At 36.3% G+C, this 19,777-nt stretch overlaps 1 protein-coding gene across 7 annotated transcripts in view; it reads left to right on the plus strand.

Moving 5' to 3' along the window:
- SBF2 (SET binding factor 2) overlaps positions 1-19,777 on the plus strand; it is a 231,008-nt gene that overhangs the window by 201,754 nt on the left and 9,477 nt on the right. For 4 of the 7 annotated variants that reach the window (XM_054275684.1, XM_054275689.1, XM_054275685.1 and 1 more), the window contains 8 exons: positions 1,437-1,508; positions 3,997-4,181; positions 5,997-6,173; positions 8,979-9,080; positions 10,224-10,409; positions 16,876-17,002; positions 17,817-17,944; positions 18,470-18,703. In XM_054275684.1, coding sequence (XP_054131659.1) covers positions 1,437-1,508; positions 3,997-4,181; positions 5,997-6,173; positions 8,979-9,080; positions 10,224-10,409; positions 16,876-17,002; positions 17,817-17,944; positions 18,470-18,703 — 1,211 coding nt within the window. The remainder of the gene's footprint in view (positions 1-1,436; positions 1,509-3,996; positions 4,182-5,996; positions 6,174-8,978; positions 9,081-10,223; positions 10,410-16,875; positions 17,003-17,816; positions 17,945-18,469; positions 18,704-19,777) is intronic. The other 3 variants (XM_054275687.1, XM_054275691.1, XM_054275688.1) reach the window with 1 other exon arrangement.

Consider the following 19,777-nt stretch of genomic DNA (forward strand, 5'->3'; position numbering starts at 1 on the left):
TACTTTTTCTCAGCTAGATATATTTCACATGTGAAGCAGCAAGCAGCTATGGATTATACACTGTGCAAAATACAATAGCAGTGGTTTTGTGGTTTGGATTCTGGACCACTCTTTTCTTTCCTTGTGTTTATTATCACACATACCAAGGCTCAAAAGCCAGGTTCAGCTATGTTACACCAGTAGAAAATTACATTTTCTATTTTTTTGTGCCAGACAATGTATTTGTAATACATATAATTTTGAAACGTAAGTTAGAATATATGTTCCAGTGCGTGAACAGTATTTCTAATTTTTTAAAACCATTATTGTTCTGAACACTCATCAGTTGTTCTGAATATTTGTGTCTGTGTCAAGTATGATTTTTTTACTTTATCTGGAACATTGTCACGAAGCATCTGCCCAAAGCTCAGTCAAGTTGGTTTTGATCTGAAATATTTGGTCAAATACTTATTTTTCATAATATATTTTCATTCTTTGACCTTTTCTTGGTTGATATTTTCATGAGAGCTGTAAGTTCACTCAAAACTTAGAGCTTTTCCTCTTCCTTCCTTTGTAAGTATAAATTGGTTCTTCAGAGCAGCGCTTCTTACCTGGCATTGGTGTGTCATTTAGCAGAATAAAAAGTTTCCTCACTATGTTTTGCCACTATTGGAGAAATAGTAGGATATTTATAATTAAAAGCTTTTTAGAGAATTATTTCCAAAGCAGGAAACATTAACATTTTGAGTATGATTTAATAGAATATTTGTTTTAAAAGGACTCAATTGTATTGATGTGGGTTTTGAGCCAAAGATAAATGCACTGATAAACACATAAGGCTCCCACAGAAAATGATGATTTTTGCAAGAGGAGAGAAGATCTCTTTCTGTGGTAGTTATTACATGTTTTCTAAATTCTATACTTGTACACAAGCTTTTAAAAATGTTTGTAGGTGTACAGAACTAATATCTTGCATTCTGCTTTAATTTTGAAGTCCATCAAATTCTACACTTAATGTCCCTAGACTAAACCAGCTTTCTATAACAGGCATTAATGTTGGGATTTTTAATTAAACTAGCTTTCAGATGGATAGAAACTTTCAATAAATTATTCAAAAGAATGATTTAATCATTACATTTCCTTTGGTATTATAATTATGGAAAAACACATGGTGGCTTTGTGATGTGTCTGAAGCTATTGCAATGACAATGGAAATGATTCCTGTTTGATAAATGGATACCTCCTTCCCATTTTATATTGGTTTTGTGGCTTGATTGATGTTTTGTCTTGTGATGCCTGAGATTTGTGCTGTCTGATAAATCATGTACTATAAAGAAATGCAATATATCCTAGATCTTTGGAAATTAATAAGTAACCCTTTTCTTCTCTCCTGCAATGTGTTTCGCTGCAATGTGCATTCCATTCCTCCTCCTTCTGTCTTTACTGTTATCTGCCAGTGCTTGGGCACAGAGATAAATGTTTCACTCATTCCAATTCCAAATCAGCAACTAAGGAAAGAGCCCACCAAGGTACTGTATTCTGTGTCCTGAGAGCCCATTCTTTTCTACCATCTGCTGCTGCTATGTCCTAATTCATTCTAAAGTGATACTGACAGAAAGCTTTGTTTCTGCACTAACAAAATTTTGAGGGTTTTAGCTCAGTGTTGTGGATTTGTTATGTTTTGGAGGTTTTTGCCCATTTAAAGTATGCACAGTGACTGTGATGGAACACAGAGTGATATGCAGAAAAATTTCTCTGTGAAAATTTTAAACAGCTAAAAATAAGTTCTGGAAAAGACTTTAGTATTCCTACTGCTTTAGGAAAATAGCTAAGAAACACTTATCTAGTCAATGAATTTCTTCCCATAGTTATTATTAATATCAATGAACAGGGGAAAATTGATTACTGTCAAATCAGAAAGTCATAATAATACAGTAATGCATAAGCTACTGCTAACAAAAATAAAGTACTAGGCAAAAGCACAGTAGAAACATAATTATGCCTTTTAATCACTGCTGTCCATGCTGGCAAACATGTTCATCTGCATGTATTTGTAGCCAGTTTTGTTGCTTTTGATGTGCCACAAGTGCTGATGATGAGTGCATTTGTGAAATGCTCCAAAGTGTCACTGTGTATTTTTGTACTCTTCATCTTTGGGGACAGCAGTTTGTGTTGGAAATTTTTCATACCAAATGAATGAGAACTTCTTTCTCTTACTAAGTGTTTGCTGTGATTTCTGCTTGCTAAAGTGTCTATTATTTCACGTGTAGTAGCTGAGACATGGAATAAAAGTTTGTACTAAACACCCTCCTTTACTGCTTGAGGTGTTTATAAAAGTGGCTGGCTGTGAAGTGGGAGCTTTTGAGAGGTGTTACTGCCCAGAACTCCCTGCCAGCCACTCTCTGTTGCTGCAGTTCATCTCCTCACATCTCAGACTAGCAGCCAGACAGGCAGACAAGCTAAGCTGTACAGACAAGTCCCTGTTGAGAGTTACTGTACAGAATTATTTTTTAATGGAAACACAATCCTGCTTCTAAAAAAATAGAATTATTTTGCTGGTTTAGCTATCTCAATGGAATTTAATGTTATCTGCATCTTTTTTCATCTGTGCAAGAAATGTTAACTATGCACATTGTTGGATTTTCCTGAAGAGGGGTGGGTGTTGGTCCTACAGTATCTAAATTTCTAGTACTATGAGGTATTTCTGGTGCCTCTTTTGGATATCTTGCTTCACAGATTTATGGACAAGAGTCTCTTCTGATAATCTGATTTACTGCATATTAGGCTAAAGAATTTCACACTGCCATTTGGATGCCCAATTTAGTGCACTTTAAGGGATTTGATTTTCAAGTAGTGCTATTCATACTCTGAGAATCCAATACCTTTCACATGCCTCACATTGCACACACAAAAACAATCTCACAAAATCCTGGTTATTAACTGAGGTACAAGAAACAGAAAAATATTTACTGCTTGCCTTTTCTTCTAGCACTAAACAGGCCTTGGCAATCTGATTTTCAAAATCAGATTAAAAATCACTACTTTCTTACTTTAAAGTCACCAAAACTTCCTCAAGCATGATGAGATGAGAGCATGGCTGTGTGCTGTAGAATTTCCTGTCCTGGCAGTGCCAGTGGAGCTGCAGCAGCCAGGTGTACACTGTGCAGACTCAGAGTGCTGCTGGGGTGATGGAGTGATGCCAGTCTGTAGTAAAATGCAATGATTGGCACCTGACTCCATTGATCCAGAATGCTGAACAATTGCTTTATTAAAATAGATTATCTTACATTATACTATATTAAAGAGACTCATACTGTACTATACTATACTATACTATACTATACTATACTATACTTAATTACACACTAAAGGAAAATCTGTGACTGTCTTGAGACAGCCAGGACACAGCTTTGACCCAATTAATATAAACAAGCATCACCAGAATCCAATTAGGAACTCCCTTCAGGTCAACAATCTTCCTAACACATTCTGCATGTGCAAAAACAACAGGAGCAACCAGCAGAGATGAGAATTGTTTTTTCTTCTTCTCTCCGTGCTTCTCCAGGAAAAAACCCTGAGAGAGAGAATTCTGTCTCTCGGTTCAGAGGATGTGAAAGCCACACCATCCAAGGATTGCTGCTTGTATATCCCACTGCACTTCATGTTGTTGCCAGCTTTGGGATTTCTGCACTTTCCTGATTTCTGTCCCTCCAGAAATTTCAGTTCCATGCACTTACATGGACATTGCTATCTGCAAATTGTGATTTATCACTGTGTCACTGAGGTCACAGCAACTCTTTTTTCTGCAGTAGAAGGCAGAAGTAGATGAGGTCTGAGGTTCAGCCATGCAGTAGGATGGTTTTGACAATTTCTGTTACAAATCTATTTCTTTCCAGTACATGCTCTTAATTATGTCCTGTGAGGGATGCATGTGACACATTTAAGCATCTTTTAAGTAAATATGATCTCCAGTGCTTCACACAAAATGTTTTTTAAATATTCTTCATCCTTATGAAGGTGTATGGGCGAGTCTTCGTTCAAGCAACCGATTTATCAACACTCAGACTCCATTCATTGATGTTGGTGCAAGGCTTGCAGGGAAGGACAACCCCCCTCCCTACAGCAGCAGCTCCTTTCTGCAAAGTCAGCTGCTGAGAAGACAAGCAGCCCTCTACATATTTGGAGAAAAATCTCAGTTACGGGTAATGACAGTTGATTTTTTTTCATGTTTAATGTAGTTTTTATTTGGTTGAGTTTAATTATTCTCATGTTGTTACAAACAGTAAATGGTATTCAAGATAAGATGGAAATCTGTTATGAAGGAAACAAAATGTTGTTAGCTGGGGAAGCAATTAAAAGAGAAGGAAACCTTCATATTGTGGGCAGCACTGAACTCACGCAAAGCCAAATTGATGAGAATTGGCCAACACAGAAGTCCTGATTTGATTACATGGCGAGGACCATGATGTCTACAGTTTTGTACATATTATTTGATAGATTTTAATGTTTGAGATGGTATTGTTTGAAAAACAGGTATCCTCTAATTCTCAGTAGTTTTACTTGTTTTCTGAAAATGTTTTCAGATTTTTTTTTTAATCTCTGCATTCGAAGATTTAAAAACCTGGTTTCTTCTACTTTCTTATTCAAGATATGAACATACATAAAATATTAATGTATTTTTTAAAATACAAAAGGTCCAAAACTCATTACTGGTAGTAGGAAAACACATCACTATCCATTTTTTTCTGAAATTATGTTCATTCAGGAGGTGGAGGTGACATTCTGTACCAGAATAATGCATCAATTACATAGAGTTAAATTACTGTATTCCACTAATAATGACTGTTTCTATTTGTTTGATTTATTAATGAATGATAAGGGAAGGGTTCAGTCATGCAGCAACAGCTGTGTAGCAGAAACTACTGCTTTATTCTGCTAAATATCACATGAAATAAATTGATGAGGCAAACAGAAATAGACAACATTTTAAAGAAATGGTGCTACATTCCTCATTTGCTTTTGTCATGCATTATTACCACTTGCCATTGTTGAGTTATTGAATTTATTTTTGAACCATGCAAAGTATAAACAGAATTAAAACCAGGCTTTCACTTTCCTGCATTTTCAATTGGCATTCTATGAAGGAGCTTAATGAAGATTATTTGCAGGCCAAGTTTAATTCAATGAAAGCAATTTCTGAAGAAAATTCCAAAAGTTTGGCATGCACATCTTCAGTGATGCTTCATACATGAGAATTGTTTTTCCTAGTAATGTTCTCCGTATTATCCTTTTCATCATAACCCATTGGCGTTTGTGGAGGTTTTTTTTCAGTCAGCTAACTTGGTCTCTTAATTCAGTCCTCCTCTCTTATTGCTAAATGCAGTAAGTTAAATAAAACATGAGGCATTCTGCTAGGAAAACCATCCTGCTGCTGCTCTGTGCTGAACAAGGTACTGAGCCAAACAACTCCCTCAATGCCCAGCGATGGTTTAGATGACTCAGCTGCTTTGCACTTATGGGGCTTCTTTTTGGGGGTGAGGGTTACTTTTTTCTGCTTTACTGAACTCCCAAAATGTATCCTGCACTCTTCATATGTCATCCATACAGATATTTTCTTCTTTTTTTTTTTTTTTTTTTTTTTTTTTGCTTATTGTTGATTAGCTTTAAAAATGTTACAGTACACTATGTTGTGGATAAGGAACTGAACAGATTGTCACTGGACTTCAGTTTTTCACCACTATTACTGCTAGAATAATTCTAATTACTATTGAAAATAGTGACTGCTGTGCAGTACATTCTGCTGCTATGGTTATAGTTGGGTGCTTTATTGTGGTACATTTTGCAAGGATTTTTATTATATTTTTTATTATCCTGGGCAGGTGTTTAAGTACACCGATTTTTCATGAGGAATTAATTACTTGGCAATAAAGCAGGCAAGACTTTAGGATTTAAGGAGACTGTCAGTGAAAAATATGCTTCCCTTTTAAATTACATCTGCTGTTGTCCTTTTCATACAGGGGTTCAAACTAGATTTTGCTTTGAATTGTGAATTTGTTCCTGTTGAATTCAGTGACATCCGGCAGACGAAGGCGAGCTTTAAAAAGCTGATGAGAGCTTGTGTTCCCAGCACAATTCCTACTGACTCTGAGGCAACATTCCTCAAAGCTCTTGGGGAGTCAGAGTGGTTCCCACAGGTAATTCATCTGACAGGTACTTCTGATAATCTATATGCAGTGCTGCTCACACAAAATAAATTCCAGGCTGTTGTGACAGAGGACTATTGTGTTCTAACCAGCTGTTCTTTGCTCATTGTAAGATCTTTGCATGCTCTCTATTCTGGCATTACACATTACTGTTATTTTAATGCCATCATAATATTTACAAATATTATGGCATTTTTGTAACAAAATTTATGTTTTATAACATGGAACACACACACACACAAGGAGGTGACTGGGTTTTCTATCTATATAAATTCATGGTCTTGGTTTTAAATTATTTTTCTTATTTTCTATATTTTAAAAATTAGAAAAAGAAAGTGTGGGATAATAAATGAGCTTTTTGATTTTAAAACCAATATTTGACTCTTCCTATGTGTTCCCACCCTGGATTTTGATATGCACAAGTTAAAAAACAAGCAAACATCTGTTGTGGGATATGGGGAAGAGAGGATTCTCTGTGTGTTACTCTCTTCTCTCTGAATCTGTACCTTTATTTCCCTATCTCATATTCCTTTACATAAACATTAGCCAAACAAAGGCAAGACTGGAGCAAACTTTTCAAGATTCAAATTCAGAAGGATGTGGGAAAGCCAGCTCTTTGTAAATCTAAAACCGCTTTAATTACAGTGAATGGTTTTTAACAGCTGCTTGTTATGTTTGGAAACCCCTGCAGAATATACTTTTCTCAAATGCAATTAATCACAGAAAGCAGAATAGAATTATGCTGATTTCTTAAGGAGGAAATACTTGTGAGGAACTTGTCAGATATCACAGATCAGGAAATGCTCTCCTGGTTGGAATGTGCTGCAAGGAGGGCTCAGCCTCTTCCCTGGGCTGAGAGCAGGAGCTGCTCCTGGCTGGGGCTGCCCACCAAGGTTTGCAGCAAGGGGAGAAGCTGGGACAGCATGAAAAAGACTTGACTTCCTCAGCATGTGAGCATTTTCCATCACAGAGTGGTTGAGCAAGCTCGTAAGTGTAGATAAATTAATCTAATGTAATTTCATCATTGAATTAATGAAATAAACTTGTTCCCTGCAGCAGCCCAGGGATGGAGGGCAAATAACACTGCAGTTCTCTCTTTTGGCATATTTCAGAGGATCATTCCTTGCTTTGGCTGCATCACTCTGCTGAGGGCTAGGACATCTTGTCACACACTAGCTTTGTTATATTTAAACCACATTTCTGTGGTTTAAATCATGTCATATCTGACTTATGTGATAAAGCTAATTTATGACTGATAAAGTTAATTTATGACTGATTTGGCACATTTTCTACTATTCCCATGAAAGAACATAGATCTGTCATCTCAGAAATGTTTTCATTGTGTTATGCTTTCCTCTTCTGGGCAATAGAAGTTTAAAATTACAGATTTTAACACTATATGGACTATATAAGAATGTGAATGCATAGGGGAGAATTGAACACTGCCCTGTCTTATGAGCACAAATTATAAAAATAGTGGTTTGCATTGTTAACAATGAATCTGTAAAACCAGATTGCATATCAGTTTCCTCGTTAAAGATAGAAGAAACAGCCTCTCTTCTGTTCTACTGCCTAAGAAAACACAGAAGAATAAACAAGCTTGGTCTTAAAAGTGGTTCTCTTTTCAGTCTTTTCTTACGAAAATTGCAGGAAAATTAGTCTGTTTGGGTTGGGGTTTTTCTCTGAGTAATGGCTATGTGAATGCTCAGAGGAGTCAAGGTTTTTCTATCACAATTTCCATAGCAATATTCATCAGATTTTTAAGAGGAAGGAAGCAGACTGCCATGAATAAGGATGAATTTTCTAGGTTTAAACTGTTTCTCTTTCTTGCTCTTGTTTTCTTCAATTTAATTTTCTTCTCACTTTCTGTGCCTTGTGTACTTCTTGAACTTTCTTTTTTTCCTTGCATAAATGATCTTAGATGTTTCTTACCATCTTTTGTTTGTTTTCCTGTACTGTTTTCTTCCTTCTTTCAGACTTTCATCTTTCCCATTGCTTCTCTTGGTTGGATTATATTCAGTGCTGCACAAAGAACAGTTTCACTCTGCTGTAAAACACTGAATTCTTTATGTATTACCTATTGTGTTGTTTACCAAGAGTGCTGTCATAGTATACAAAACTGGTAAAATCATCATATAGATTTTTATTTTTAGCAATAATGATATGAAGTCTCATAGGGAGATAAAATTGCCCAGATTCACATGAACTTAACCTGCACTTTAATATTCATGCATCACTGTGTCATGAATATGAAAGTGCAAATCATTAAAGTGTCCACTTTATATATATTTTAGCCTGTCTGCCCAACTATTAAACTGTTTTTCTGTTGTTGTTATTATTGTTCAGTTCATTAGTTTTCAACTTCCATGGGACTGAGTATTAGTAATATTATCTTGTAAATATCCTGCATGGGTTCTCCCATCAAAGTACTCAGTGACTTTATGGAATCTTAATATTTCACAGGAAATTATTTTAGTGTTAAACCCAGGATGGAATTTCTCTCCAGTAAATCTGTCAACTGTGTTGTTCCCATTCTCCTTTTTATGACAGCTAGTTTATTACAGTACTCATTGGCTTTAATACTTTAAGTTCCTATCTTCAGAACTTCCCTTAGTTTTATTGTAGTTCAGATGGAAGTCCTTAGACTGTTGCATTTTATTGTTGCCTAATCAGCTGCATCAATGTATTTCTCTGTGCTATATGTGCATCCAGGAATGCATTTTTAAATATGAAAATATTCTGTTTATTATCTAAAGATTTGTCTAGAATGTGTTACTTATTCATGGTATTTTATAGCTTCACAGGATAATGCAGCTGGGTGTGATCATCTCTGAGCTCCTGGAAAATGGTTCTTCTGTTATGGTTTGTTTGGAAGATGGCTGGGATATTACTGCTCAAGTAAGCTGCTATAAAGACCTTGAAATAGTTCAATATTAAGGAAAAACACCAGGCAATACTTTTTTACACAAGTGAGAGATAATTTGGTGTGACATGAATAAATTTGTGTTGTGGCAGCAGAGAAGAAACCAGAATGCATGAATCCTTGCATTCATTTGCAATTTATTTCATGACATGGTTCCTTAAAATGAGTTCATTCCAAAGGTCCTGATGGTCTTCACAGTTCTAAGACTTGGATGTAAGATCTGCATTCCTGCACCTGACCATGTGTAAGAATGAATGCTGGAAGTTACCACAACTGTTCATTTATCATTTTAAACACAGGAGAAATTTATTCTCTTCCATTCAATTTCCATAAGTAATGTTAGGAGACCACACAGGGAGAAAACTGAATTTGTGCCAAAATGCCTCTAACACCTGCTGCAAGGGCAGATCATCCCAAACTATAAATTAGGTGAATCAAGATCTGCTGCCTGATTTAATAGATGCATTTTGTCCTTGCTGCTGCTTCATCATTCAGAAGAGAAACACAGATATCCATCATTCTAGTAAATAAAATCATCATGTGCACCCAGCATCATAATACCAGGTAAACAAGCACACACAAGAGTGTGACCATAATTATTGAAATCATTGCCAAACAATGAAGAGTAGAGAGGGGAGATACATGCCTGAAAGTGCAAGAAGGCTGTGCTGCATTTTAAAATCTCCTGAGATGCTGTGTATAAAAACAGACTGCAGTTGGCTGGAGCAGAACTTCTAAAGTCAACCTCAGGACCAATTTTTTAATGCTTTTACTGCTGAGGTAGTAGATACTATCTTTTAAATGTTTATTATAAAAGGGCTTTTATTTCAAACATAATTTAAATGTAGTAAGCATTGTAACCACCTCCCAAGTCTGTAGGTGCTTAGGTTTTACTTCTACAGATACCATAAAGTCTCAATGCAATTGAAGCTTTTTCATGTGGAATATTTGGTTTGTTTCATAAAAATGTGTGTGATAAAATACTTGTAATTGAGTTTATGCAAAAGCTTTTGTTTTCTTGAACAATGGACAGCTTACTGAATGCTTGCATTCATTTGCTAAAGGTTTCCCCTGATTTCTGTCAGTGGTAACACAGAATATCCTGTGCTGTGGTGCAGGTGGTGTCTCTGGTGCAGTTGCTCAGTGACCCCTTCTACAGGACCCTGGAAGGATTCCGGATGCTGGTGGAGAAGGAGTGGCTCTCCTTTGGCCATAAATTCAGCCAGCGCAGCAATCTCACCCTCAACTGCCAGGGGAGTGGATTTGCCCCTGTTTTCTTACAGTTCTTGGACTGTGTGCATCAGGTGAGCCAATCTCTAACTTCCATTTGCAAGAAGGTTTCATGAAGAAGTGTGTGTATTCCAGTATTTCAGATGTTACGGGTACAGGTCTGGGAGAAGATTAGTAACATCATTCCCTAGGTGTTAATAAAGTGGATGGATTTCACACCAAGAAGAGCTGGAATGGTTGTCCAGGGGGCAGATAAAACTGGAGTTACTCTCTTTTGGCATACATAGAGGAGACTGACCCAAAGCAGACTCAGGGGGATGGTTGGGAGTACTTCTCTATTAAGGTTGTTTATGTAGAGGCTCCAATTAGAAGGTTTTTAAGCTATGAGTGGCTTTTAGAGTCCTATATTCAGAAAGAAGAAAGGACTGATTTCTAGGACCTGGACTAGACAGTTTTTAATTTTTTGTGCCTGATGATGAGCCTTGAAGAGGCCTTGTACTGCCTCAGTTCTGGGAACAATGACAGCTATAAACCTGGGGTTCTGGGAGGTTCTGATTTTTATGTCTAATACATGTTCAGAAGAAGATGAACACCAACAATTGTGTTGTGTAGGAAGAAATTAGATTAAGAAGATTATATTCATTTTGGATTAATTCTGAAGTCTGTCCCTTTCTCCATCTCAAGCCACTAAATGTAAATTTTTTCAGAAATTGTGTGTGCAAATATAAGAGAGGTTCTTGCATAGTTCCTCTTGTACATGTGTCCTTCTTTTCCCTCTCCTCTATTTTTTCTCATTGAAAAAGCTGAAAGTTTACTTGACATTATTAACCTGTGTTAAAATGTATGGATGACTGTGTATCACAGAAAATTAACTGTTAAGGCACCAGACTTTTCACTGGGAATACACATTCATAGTGAATACTTGCATGAAAGAAGAGTCTTTGAGTAATCCTGCTCTGCTACCTGAAGAAAACTCCACAGATTAAATAATTTGCTAAACCAATGCAAAGCAATCTTCAAATATATCTATGTGAGATTGGTAATGAATGAGCTTAGAAGAAGAGGAGTGAAAAACATGTTATGGAAAAAATCCCCAGCTTTGTTTGTGTCCCAGTGGTAAACACAAACAGCCATCATTATTGCTGTCTCAGGAGTTAATAAATCATATTCTTGGAATTTGCATTGATTGCTACAGCACTGCCCTTATGAAAACCTTAGAAATATTTGTCACATCTTCTGCTTCATCCATTTCCCAGTGATTGTAATCATAGGATTGGTTTTTTATTTGAAATTGGGAGATTTCTCTAAAGAGAATCAGTACTGCATTTTTTGTTCAAATAATTTAAGCTGCCCACATGTCACACTTTTTCTTACAATAGGTTTAGGGTTATTGCTCCTTTTCTGCAGTAGGAAAAACCCATATTCTTGGTTGCAGTGGCTACAGCAGGACAAAATTGCCATGTGCTCTAATACTGAAACCCATCTGCCTGGTGGTTCACTTAATTACGTAAATTAATAATTTGTCTTGGTCATGGTGCTGTGTTCTCTCTGCTGTCAGGTGTTTTCTCTAAGTTTATATTGGCAGATTGGATAAAACCATCCATTGGTAGAATGGAGCAAACCTACCTCTGATTTTAAGCAGTAATGTAAATTTGGAGCTGGAATCCTCCCAGCATCTTCCCTTACCGTGTTTTGATGCTGTTCTGGTGCATGTGCACTACAATTTTTTGGGAAGAATTTGAAGTTGCACCAATGATTTTTCACTTAGCTTAAAACCATTGGGGTCATCAATGTAAAGTGGAGTCATCCACTCAACTGGACTAAATCCAGTCCAGGTAAAACCACAGATGTGTGGTATGGCTGCAGGGACCTCAGCAGCAGCTCCTTCAGTCTCTTTGTCTACTCTGGGCTCCTTCTGATTTCTTGCTAATATAGACATAGCCTACATCCTGTTTCTGCCCCTGGAAACACTTTGCTTCAGTTTTACTGTAATAAATCTTAGAAAGTTGTCATTACAAGGAAATTATCCTAAAATGTCCATGCAGTATTTCCTTCTCAAGTGATTCAGAGGTGACACAGGTTTTGTAAACAAATGGGTTATCCAGAAGAAAGTTAAAAATTAAATTCAAGGATTTGGATTTATTGTCATGAAATAGAATGGACCATGTTCTCTTCATGGTTTTTCTTTAAGTTATGTTTAACAAAACCTACAGTTCTAAGGACATGGAATAGTGGATTATAGTCATCCCACCTTTAAAAGTTGGAATGAAATGCAAAGTGGGACAAATCCCTGCTGTTCACAACTGTCAGGTGCAGTTTTGCCTCAGGCTGCACACATGTGAATGTGTCAAGGAAATACAGGAACATGCCCTTTGTAATTCACCTCAGGGAGCAGCTTCAGTGCCTGCCACTTGTTGGAATCCAAAATGCAAGGAACTCTCAGAACTTTGGGCCTGGAAGCCAAAACCTAGAATTAAACACAGGATTTGGTCTGAGACCTTGGAAAGGGCTTCCAAACTTAGGTGCTAGGATGTGGATTTATAGTTTAAAGCACAGACACATTAAGCTAAGTAAAGGAAAGTTTAGAGTTTTAGAGTTTAAGATAGAGAAAAAAATAAAATATTTAATTTGTTTAGTGCATCATAACATGATTGGCTAAGAAAGCTTACACTGTAGCATGGGTACATAAGACGAAATATTTAAGGATTGGGTCAAAAACATAAGTATCCTTGTTGGCAGTGTTTTATTGGTCAGTAACTCCTTAAAAGGTCTTGTAACTAAGGGTCTTGTGACCTTCTGAACCATGCAGTGAAGATGTGAGCTGAACTCACCCTTCCTGACTACGTAGAAGATAAGAAAAATAAATCCCATCATCAAAAATGACTCAGAGGTCCCATCTCAAATTCCTTCCAAAATTCCCTCCAAGTGAATTATCACAGTCACTCAGCAGGTATCTGCCTCTGTCTTAGGAAATACACAGGTATTATTAGGAGATTCATTTTCCAGAGAGAAGAGCATTTTGTGTTTGTGGGTTTGAGCTGTGTTCCAGCAGGACTGGTGCCTCCTGCTGCCCACCAGGAGCTGTTCACTGCTGCTCTCCTGGAGAGAGCACCTCCAGTCCCTCAGCCCAGGCCTTCTTGGCAGCTCCCAGCCAAAAGGTTGGGGAAAATTTGGTAGAGAAGACCATCAGAAGCAGTTCAGCTTGTCCATCTGAAGGAGACAGTAACTTCTTCTGAGGAAAGATAAGGCTGTGAAGGGGTTATAATTATTTTGCCCAGCGTTATCTTCGTCCAAGACAGGGCATGGGAAGCACAATCAGTCCAATATTGATAATACAGACTTGTCTGTAAGCTAAATGACCTACAGTCCCATGGAGAAGGAAATTCTGAGTAACTTTTCTAGAACTAGAGTTAGATTATCCTTCTAATGATAACTCTTCTAACTCATAGTAATGAGTTACCAAATTCTAACAGTGTGGTTGTAATTTCTAGGAAAAATGATTTTGAAGTCAAATTATTGGTTGAAATTTCATATGAATTCATAATAAAAAATAAGTTATAAGTTAATATATGTATGTTAACATCCATACCTGAAAATTTTTGTGAATTTTCATTGGTTTCTGTGCAAATTGTTACACAACTACAGAATCCAATTAGACTGCAACTTGACCCAGAAGTGTAATATATTATGATCAGTTTTTTAAAATTACCCATTAACTGGAAGCAAACATTTGGTCCTTTCAAAGTACTTTTACCCTTTACAATCCATATACTAGGTGCAGTAAGAAAATTACCACAGAGCCAGTACATGCATTAAATATCAGGGGTTAAACTAAAGATCCAGAGAAAACAAATGAAGCAGTGATTCCTAAATTAGAACTGCATCATCTTATAAAAAGTCATTGTTTATGCCAATATCTCCAGGTGTCAGCTGAATTATTAATGCAAAACCAGTCTTTCACAATAGCAGCATCTGGCAGATGCTTTTCCTGCTTCTAAGGAGACGGAGTTTATGCAAGTGATGTCAGTGAGGAAGCTTCTCTTATTTTTCTTCTGAATCTGTTTGGTAATTTATTAACCTTAATTAAAACAGGATGATTTTCTAGAGCTGACATCTTTTAAGGCCAGTGAGGAGCTGTGTCCCAGCACCCTGTGTAAGAGGAGGTGAGTGCTGTTCCCATGGGAGGTGTGCTCAGGCATTCCAGGGTTTGCAGGAAAACCTCGTAGCCATCACCAGCAGAGGACCTTGGGAGTGCTGTATTCCTCATTCATGCTAAGGAAAAATTGATTTAAAAAAACAAAAATGTATTAGAAAACTAAGGAAAACTGATAGATCTGTAAGATTATTAAATACATTTAGGAGCTACTTCAGTAGGAACATGGTAATTTTAAAAACAACTCCAGAATGCTAAGTTTTTATAATCATAATATTAGAAACATTGTACAGGTTTAATCAGGTTTTAAATGTCCATATATTATGGAGATTAAGACAACAATAATTACTACATTGCTTACCTCAATCAGAGGAATGTTTTATAGATGTTTTCTCTTTAAAAGTAAATTATAATTATAATAACTTATCGTTATTACAATATTTCTGCATCCAGAAATCTCAGAAATGGAATCACCCATAACATTTAGAGCCATGACAGAATTTTATCAGCAGCTTGTTCTTGTAACTCTTACATGTATTAAAATAATTGTTGGACTGTAAGTAGAAGTTAATACCCTGTGTATATTTCATGTCAAATAGCAGAATGTTGCCTCTCCTTCTTACAGTATATTAAAAAAAACTTCTAACACAAGGATAAAATATGCTCTAAAGAAGATATGGAAGAAAACCTCTTTTTTTATAAATAGAGCTAAATATTTGATTTGTCTATAAAATTGAAGTCCTGAATTTATTATAGAAAAAAAATTGCTTATTCGTACATCTTTTATTCTTGCAAATCAGTGCAGGAATGTAGTATTTGTATCAGGGGAAAAATGGGGATTAAATAAGAGTGGGTATATTGAACTGACATGTCTTAAAGTAGCTGAGCATTTAAAATGCCCAGCCCCAAGATAATATTGAGATAAAATAACAGCAAATTCTCTGACTGAAATGCTGTGTGGGTGTTTGTAGGTCCTTTCAAGGGATTTTCCTGTCACTGTTGTATGTTCAGTAGAAAACCTCTCCTTGCTAAACACTTATTTCCCCCTTTATTTAGCTGGTCTGTGTGGAAATATAAATGTATGGAGCTTCAAGTAATCTTAGTAACAATTCCCATAATTACTGAAAAAACCTCATGGAGTAACTGACAGGTTGAGAGAAAACTGATAAGAGATGAGAGAGAAAATATGGAACAGAAAAAGGAGTGGTGGGAATGCAGAAGACAAGGCAGGGGTAGATTGCAGAACTAAAGGTATATTACAGGTTTGATGTGGAGCTAGACAAAGAGCAGTGGGACTTACTTCAAATGTGAAATTCAGTCAGCAGTTTCTTTTTCAATTGCAAGCTGTACTTATTTCCACTGCAATTAGGAATTTTCAGTTAATTGCTGTGTTTATTCTGAAAATAAAGAACATTAGTCATAAGCTTATTTGAAGAGTAAATTTTAAATTAACACACGAAATTTCTCCAAGCACTATCTCATCAAGATTTTTAGAATCTTTCATTTTGTATGGATATCAAGTATAAATATCAGTAACTAATGCTAAATTTTTTGCCATGAATATTAAACTTTGTGCTTAAGATCCTACATCAGGTTTTTTATGATAATGTTAAAGAGGAGCTCCTGTGAAGAACCAGCAATTTCACAGTGCTGTACTCTGATAATCTTGTATAGTTTTCTTAAATAAAGTCTCCTGACTCATGTTGGAGTCATTCACTGAATCAGACAGATCCTCAGCCTAATGAGGGTAACAATTTAAGGAATGACATGGTTTTTACTGTTTTAAAAGAATAATGACAAGACACCTCCTCAGTGTGGGGTTATTTCCATACTCTAATATTTTTGGTCATATTTTGAAAAGGAAGAAATATGTATAGACTAGTAAGTACTTGAGAAATTGGCTGTTTCAGGAGTGGTAGGTGGATTCTCATTTGCAGCATTGTCTCTGTACTTGTCTGCCTCATGAGGTTCTCAGCAATAGACAGAAATCCAATGTGAAACCTTTCAGTTAAAGTTTGAATTCCAGCCACATCCAGGAGTAGCATCTTTATCTGTGAAGTTATGTGGTGACTCAAGAATTATCATAGAAGATTTCTATCCAGTTGGATTTCCTGGAAAAATCATGGGGATTGTTCAGAGTATGATACTGCTTATACACTCATGCTCTGAAATGTTCTTGCAACATAGAAAATACATTAATTTATTTAGCCAAAAAAATATTCTAGAACAAAATGTTAGAAAGATTTTTGTGACACTTGCAATTTATTTTCAGCATTCATGGGGGAATTGTTTTGCTGTCATTTCACTTTATTATTTCTTACATATCTATTTGTATTATCCTCAATATCCACTTTTTTCCTTTTTTTTTTCTTAATTTTATTTTTTAGATTCATAACCAATACCCGACAGAGTTTGAGTTCAATCAATATTATCTGAAGTTTCTGGCTTTTCATCACATATCAAATCGATTTAAAACATTTCTTCTGGATTCAGATTATGAGAGACTAGAACATGGTATGTGTGATCTTTGTGTCTTGCATACTGCTTGTGTGGTTGTTGATATTTTTCTCCTCAATATTTGGTGTACAAAAATTTGCCTGGGTCAAGATGGTCCAGTAGCTGTGTGGTGACCACATAAGGAATTCCATGTCATGGAATTACATTTCAGGTGTAGAAAGGAAAATGGAGGTGAAGAACATGTAGCATTTCCTGCATCAGTGACTCCTGAGCCGTGCCTCTGAGGGCCCTAAGAGAAAGTAGAAGCAATTAGTGCCATGCCTAATTGGCATAAATTGCTTAGGTTTTAGCAGTTTTTCCAGGTAGTTCCATTTTCCCTGCTAAATACCTTCTTTAACAGAAACAAAGGCTCTGCGAGTGCATCAGAGAGTGCACAAAGTTTCAAGAAAGAAAAGCCTTTCCATCGATTTCCTCCCACTTCTCCCTCCTGCATTATCTTCAGTGTTTCTCCTTTCATATTTTCTGTTTTACTCTGTCATGTGCAGCCCAGCTGAGGGTGTTCTTGGGACTTGTCCACTCAAACATGCTCCAAATTTCTCTGCTTTGAGGGCTGCTTCTCATGGCATATGATCAATTGTAATGTTTTCTTAAAAACTATTGTAGCTGTAGAGCAGATTAGACTTGAGCAACCATTTTATTCCAAAACAATGTTAATATCTATTATTTATCTTCTTTATTGGCTTCCTCTTGCAGTGGCATTTGATAGTAGAGTTTGCTATACCTTCAATCTGTGAAATTCCTTTGGGCTGTGCTTTAGCATTTGTTGAGCATTATCCCAAAGCCATCTTTTTGCTGCTCTTCTTTTCCCCAGGGACATTATTTGAAGATAAAGGAGATAAACATGCCAAGAAAGGAATTTGTATTTGGGAATGTATTGAAAAGATGCACAAAAGGAGCCCTGTTTTCTTCAATTACCTCTATGCCCCTGCTGAAGTTGAGGTATGATTTTTGCTAAAATACAGGTGGTTTGTTATTCTGAGTGATTCCTTGAGTACTTTTTGGTATCTTAATTGTTCTGAGCTGAGTTATGTATTTGGTGGACAAAATTAACCTTACCTGATTGACTGGAGCAGTATCTGAAAGGCATGGAAATGTAATTTAAAGGACCAAATTCTGGAACAGGTATTCATGCATCCTGGTAAGCTAAATTAGGTTCCCTGTTTGATTTAATTAAATTACATGAATTATTATTAAAATTGTCTTTAAAGGGGAACTGAGTTTAGAGTCCTAATGGGATACATTTCATAACAATCTGATTGAATCACATTATCTACATCTCTATCTTATATGACAATGTCTGTGCCCTAGACTGGGCTGTGTCTTGAATAATTCTAGAAAATTCACAGTACACTCAACATTGTAGAACTCAATTTAGAATAATCTGGTAAATGCAGGTATTGTTTTGTAAATCTTAAATTCAAAGGCTTCCTACATGTCATTATACTAACACTTTGTTTCAAATAGGCACTGAAGCCAAATGTAAATATGTCCAGCCTCAAAAAGTGGGATTATTATGTAGAAGAGATTTTGGCTACAGGTCCTTCCTATGATTGGACCATGGTACCTGCAAAATGCAGTGTTTCAGAAGAAAATGACCAAGCAGATGGTTCAGCCTCTCAGACTAAGAGGAAAATAGTGTGGCCGTGTTATGATGATGTAAAAAAAATACAGCCTGATGCCATCACCAGCCTTTTAAGTGTGAGTACTTGGGTTGCACAGAACAGTGACTTCTCTTATGCTCATGAAATTCATATTTACTTTTTACTGAAGTTATTGCTTTACAGATGTACTGTTCATAAAGGATCATGATAGATGTCAAGACAGGTTTTAATAAGACTGATCTGGAGATGTGGTGGAGGTTCTGGGAATCAATCAGATTTCCTGCAAAGCTGATGTTGTTCTGGATGTACACTTCCCTGGGAGCATGCTTTAATTGTAGTCAGCCACTACTCATGGATTCATGTCTTCACTGTCTGTTTTAAAGAATAAATAAAATTGTAGGTTACCTTTCATAGCAAATGCAGGAGCAGCTATTTTCATTTGGGTAAATGGTGAATCTTGCTTTCTTGACTTCTTTCTCCTCATTTTGAAGTAGGTGTGTGAAAATAAAATGACCCAGTTTCTTGGACAGATCAGAAAATAGCATCTGACACTTGTTGATTGTAACAACTGGGAAGCAGATACACAAACATAAACTGAACATCTTGGCCCACATTTCACAAAAAAACTTGCCGTGATTGCTTTTAGTTTATTCATGTTTACTAAAAGCAAACTGATAAATTTAGATTTCTTCAAAATATTTTGGTACTTGAAATAGATGCTTGATTTTGGCTTTTTCTTGTTTGGGCTCACTTAGGCTGCTTAGTTTCTGTCCTCATTAGAAGATGAAAAATGATCCCTTATCATCATTGTTAGTAGTAGTTATTTAGAGTGATTTAACATCTGTCTTCTCTTAAAGATGAAGATGCTTGTTGATTGCAATTAATTAACAGCCTAACATTTGGTTATCATCATAATTGATAGTGCAGGAAAATGACAAGGGCAGTCTTCACTTCCATTGTTTTGAGCCACTTGCACGTCCAGATACACATCCCTGTGTGCAGTGTTTCATTTTGAAAACTCTTTGCAGACTTTACCTTAAATTCAGTCTGGGATTATGGAGCCCACTATTGCAATGCTTGGAAAATCAGGATATACTCTAGGCCCCCAGTTCTCCTGATTCAAAGATGATTTTTAGCAAGTCTTAAAGCAGAAAGCTTCTGAATGGATGTG

The sequence above is a fragment of the Melozone crissalis genome, unplaced genomic scaffold (assembly GCF_028551555.1).
Source record: "Melozone crissalis strain CALT ecotype California unplaced genomic scaffold, PUWL_Pcris_2 ptg000018l_1, whole genome shotgun sequence".
NCBI classification, from domain to species: Eukaryota; Metazoa; Chordata; class Aves; order Passeriformes; family Passerellidae; genus Melozone; species Melozone crissalis.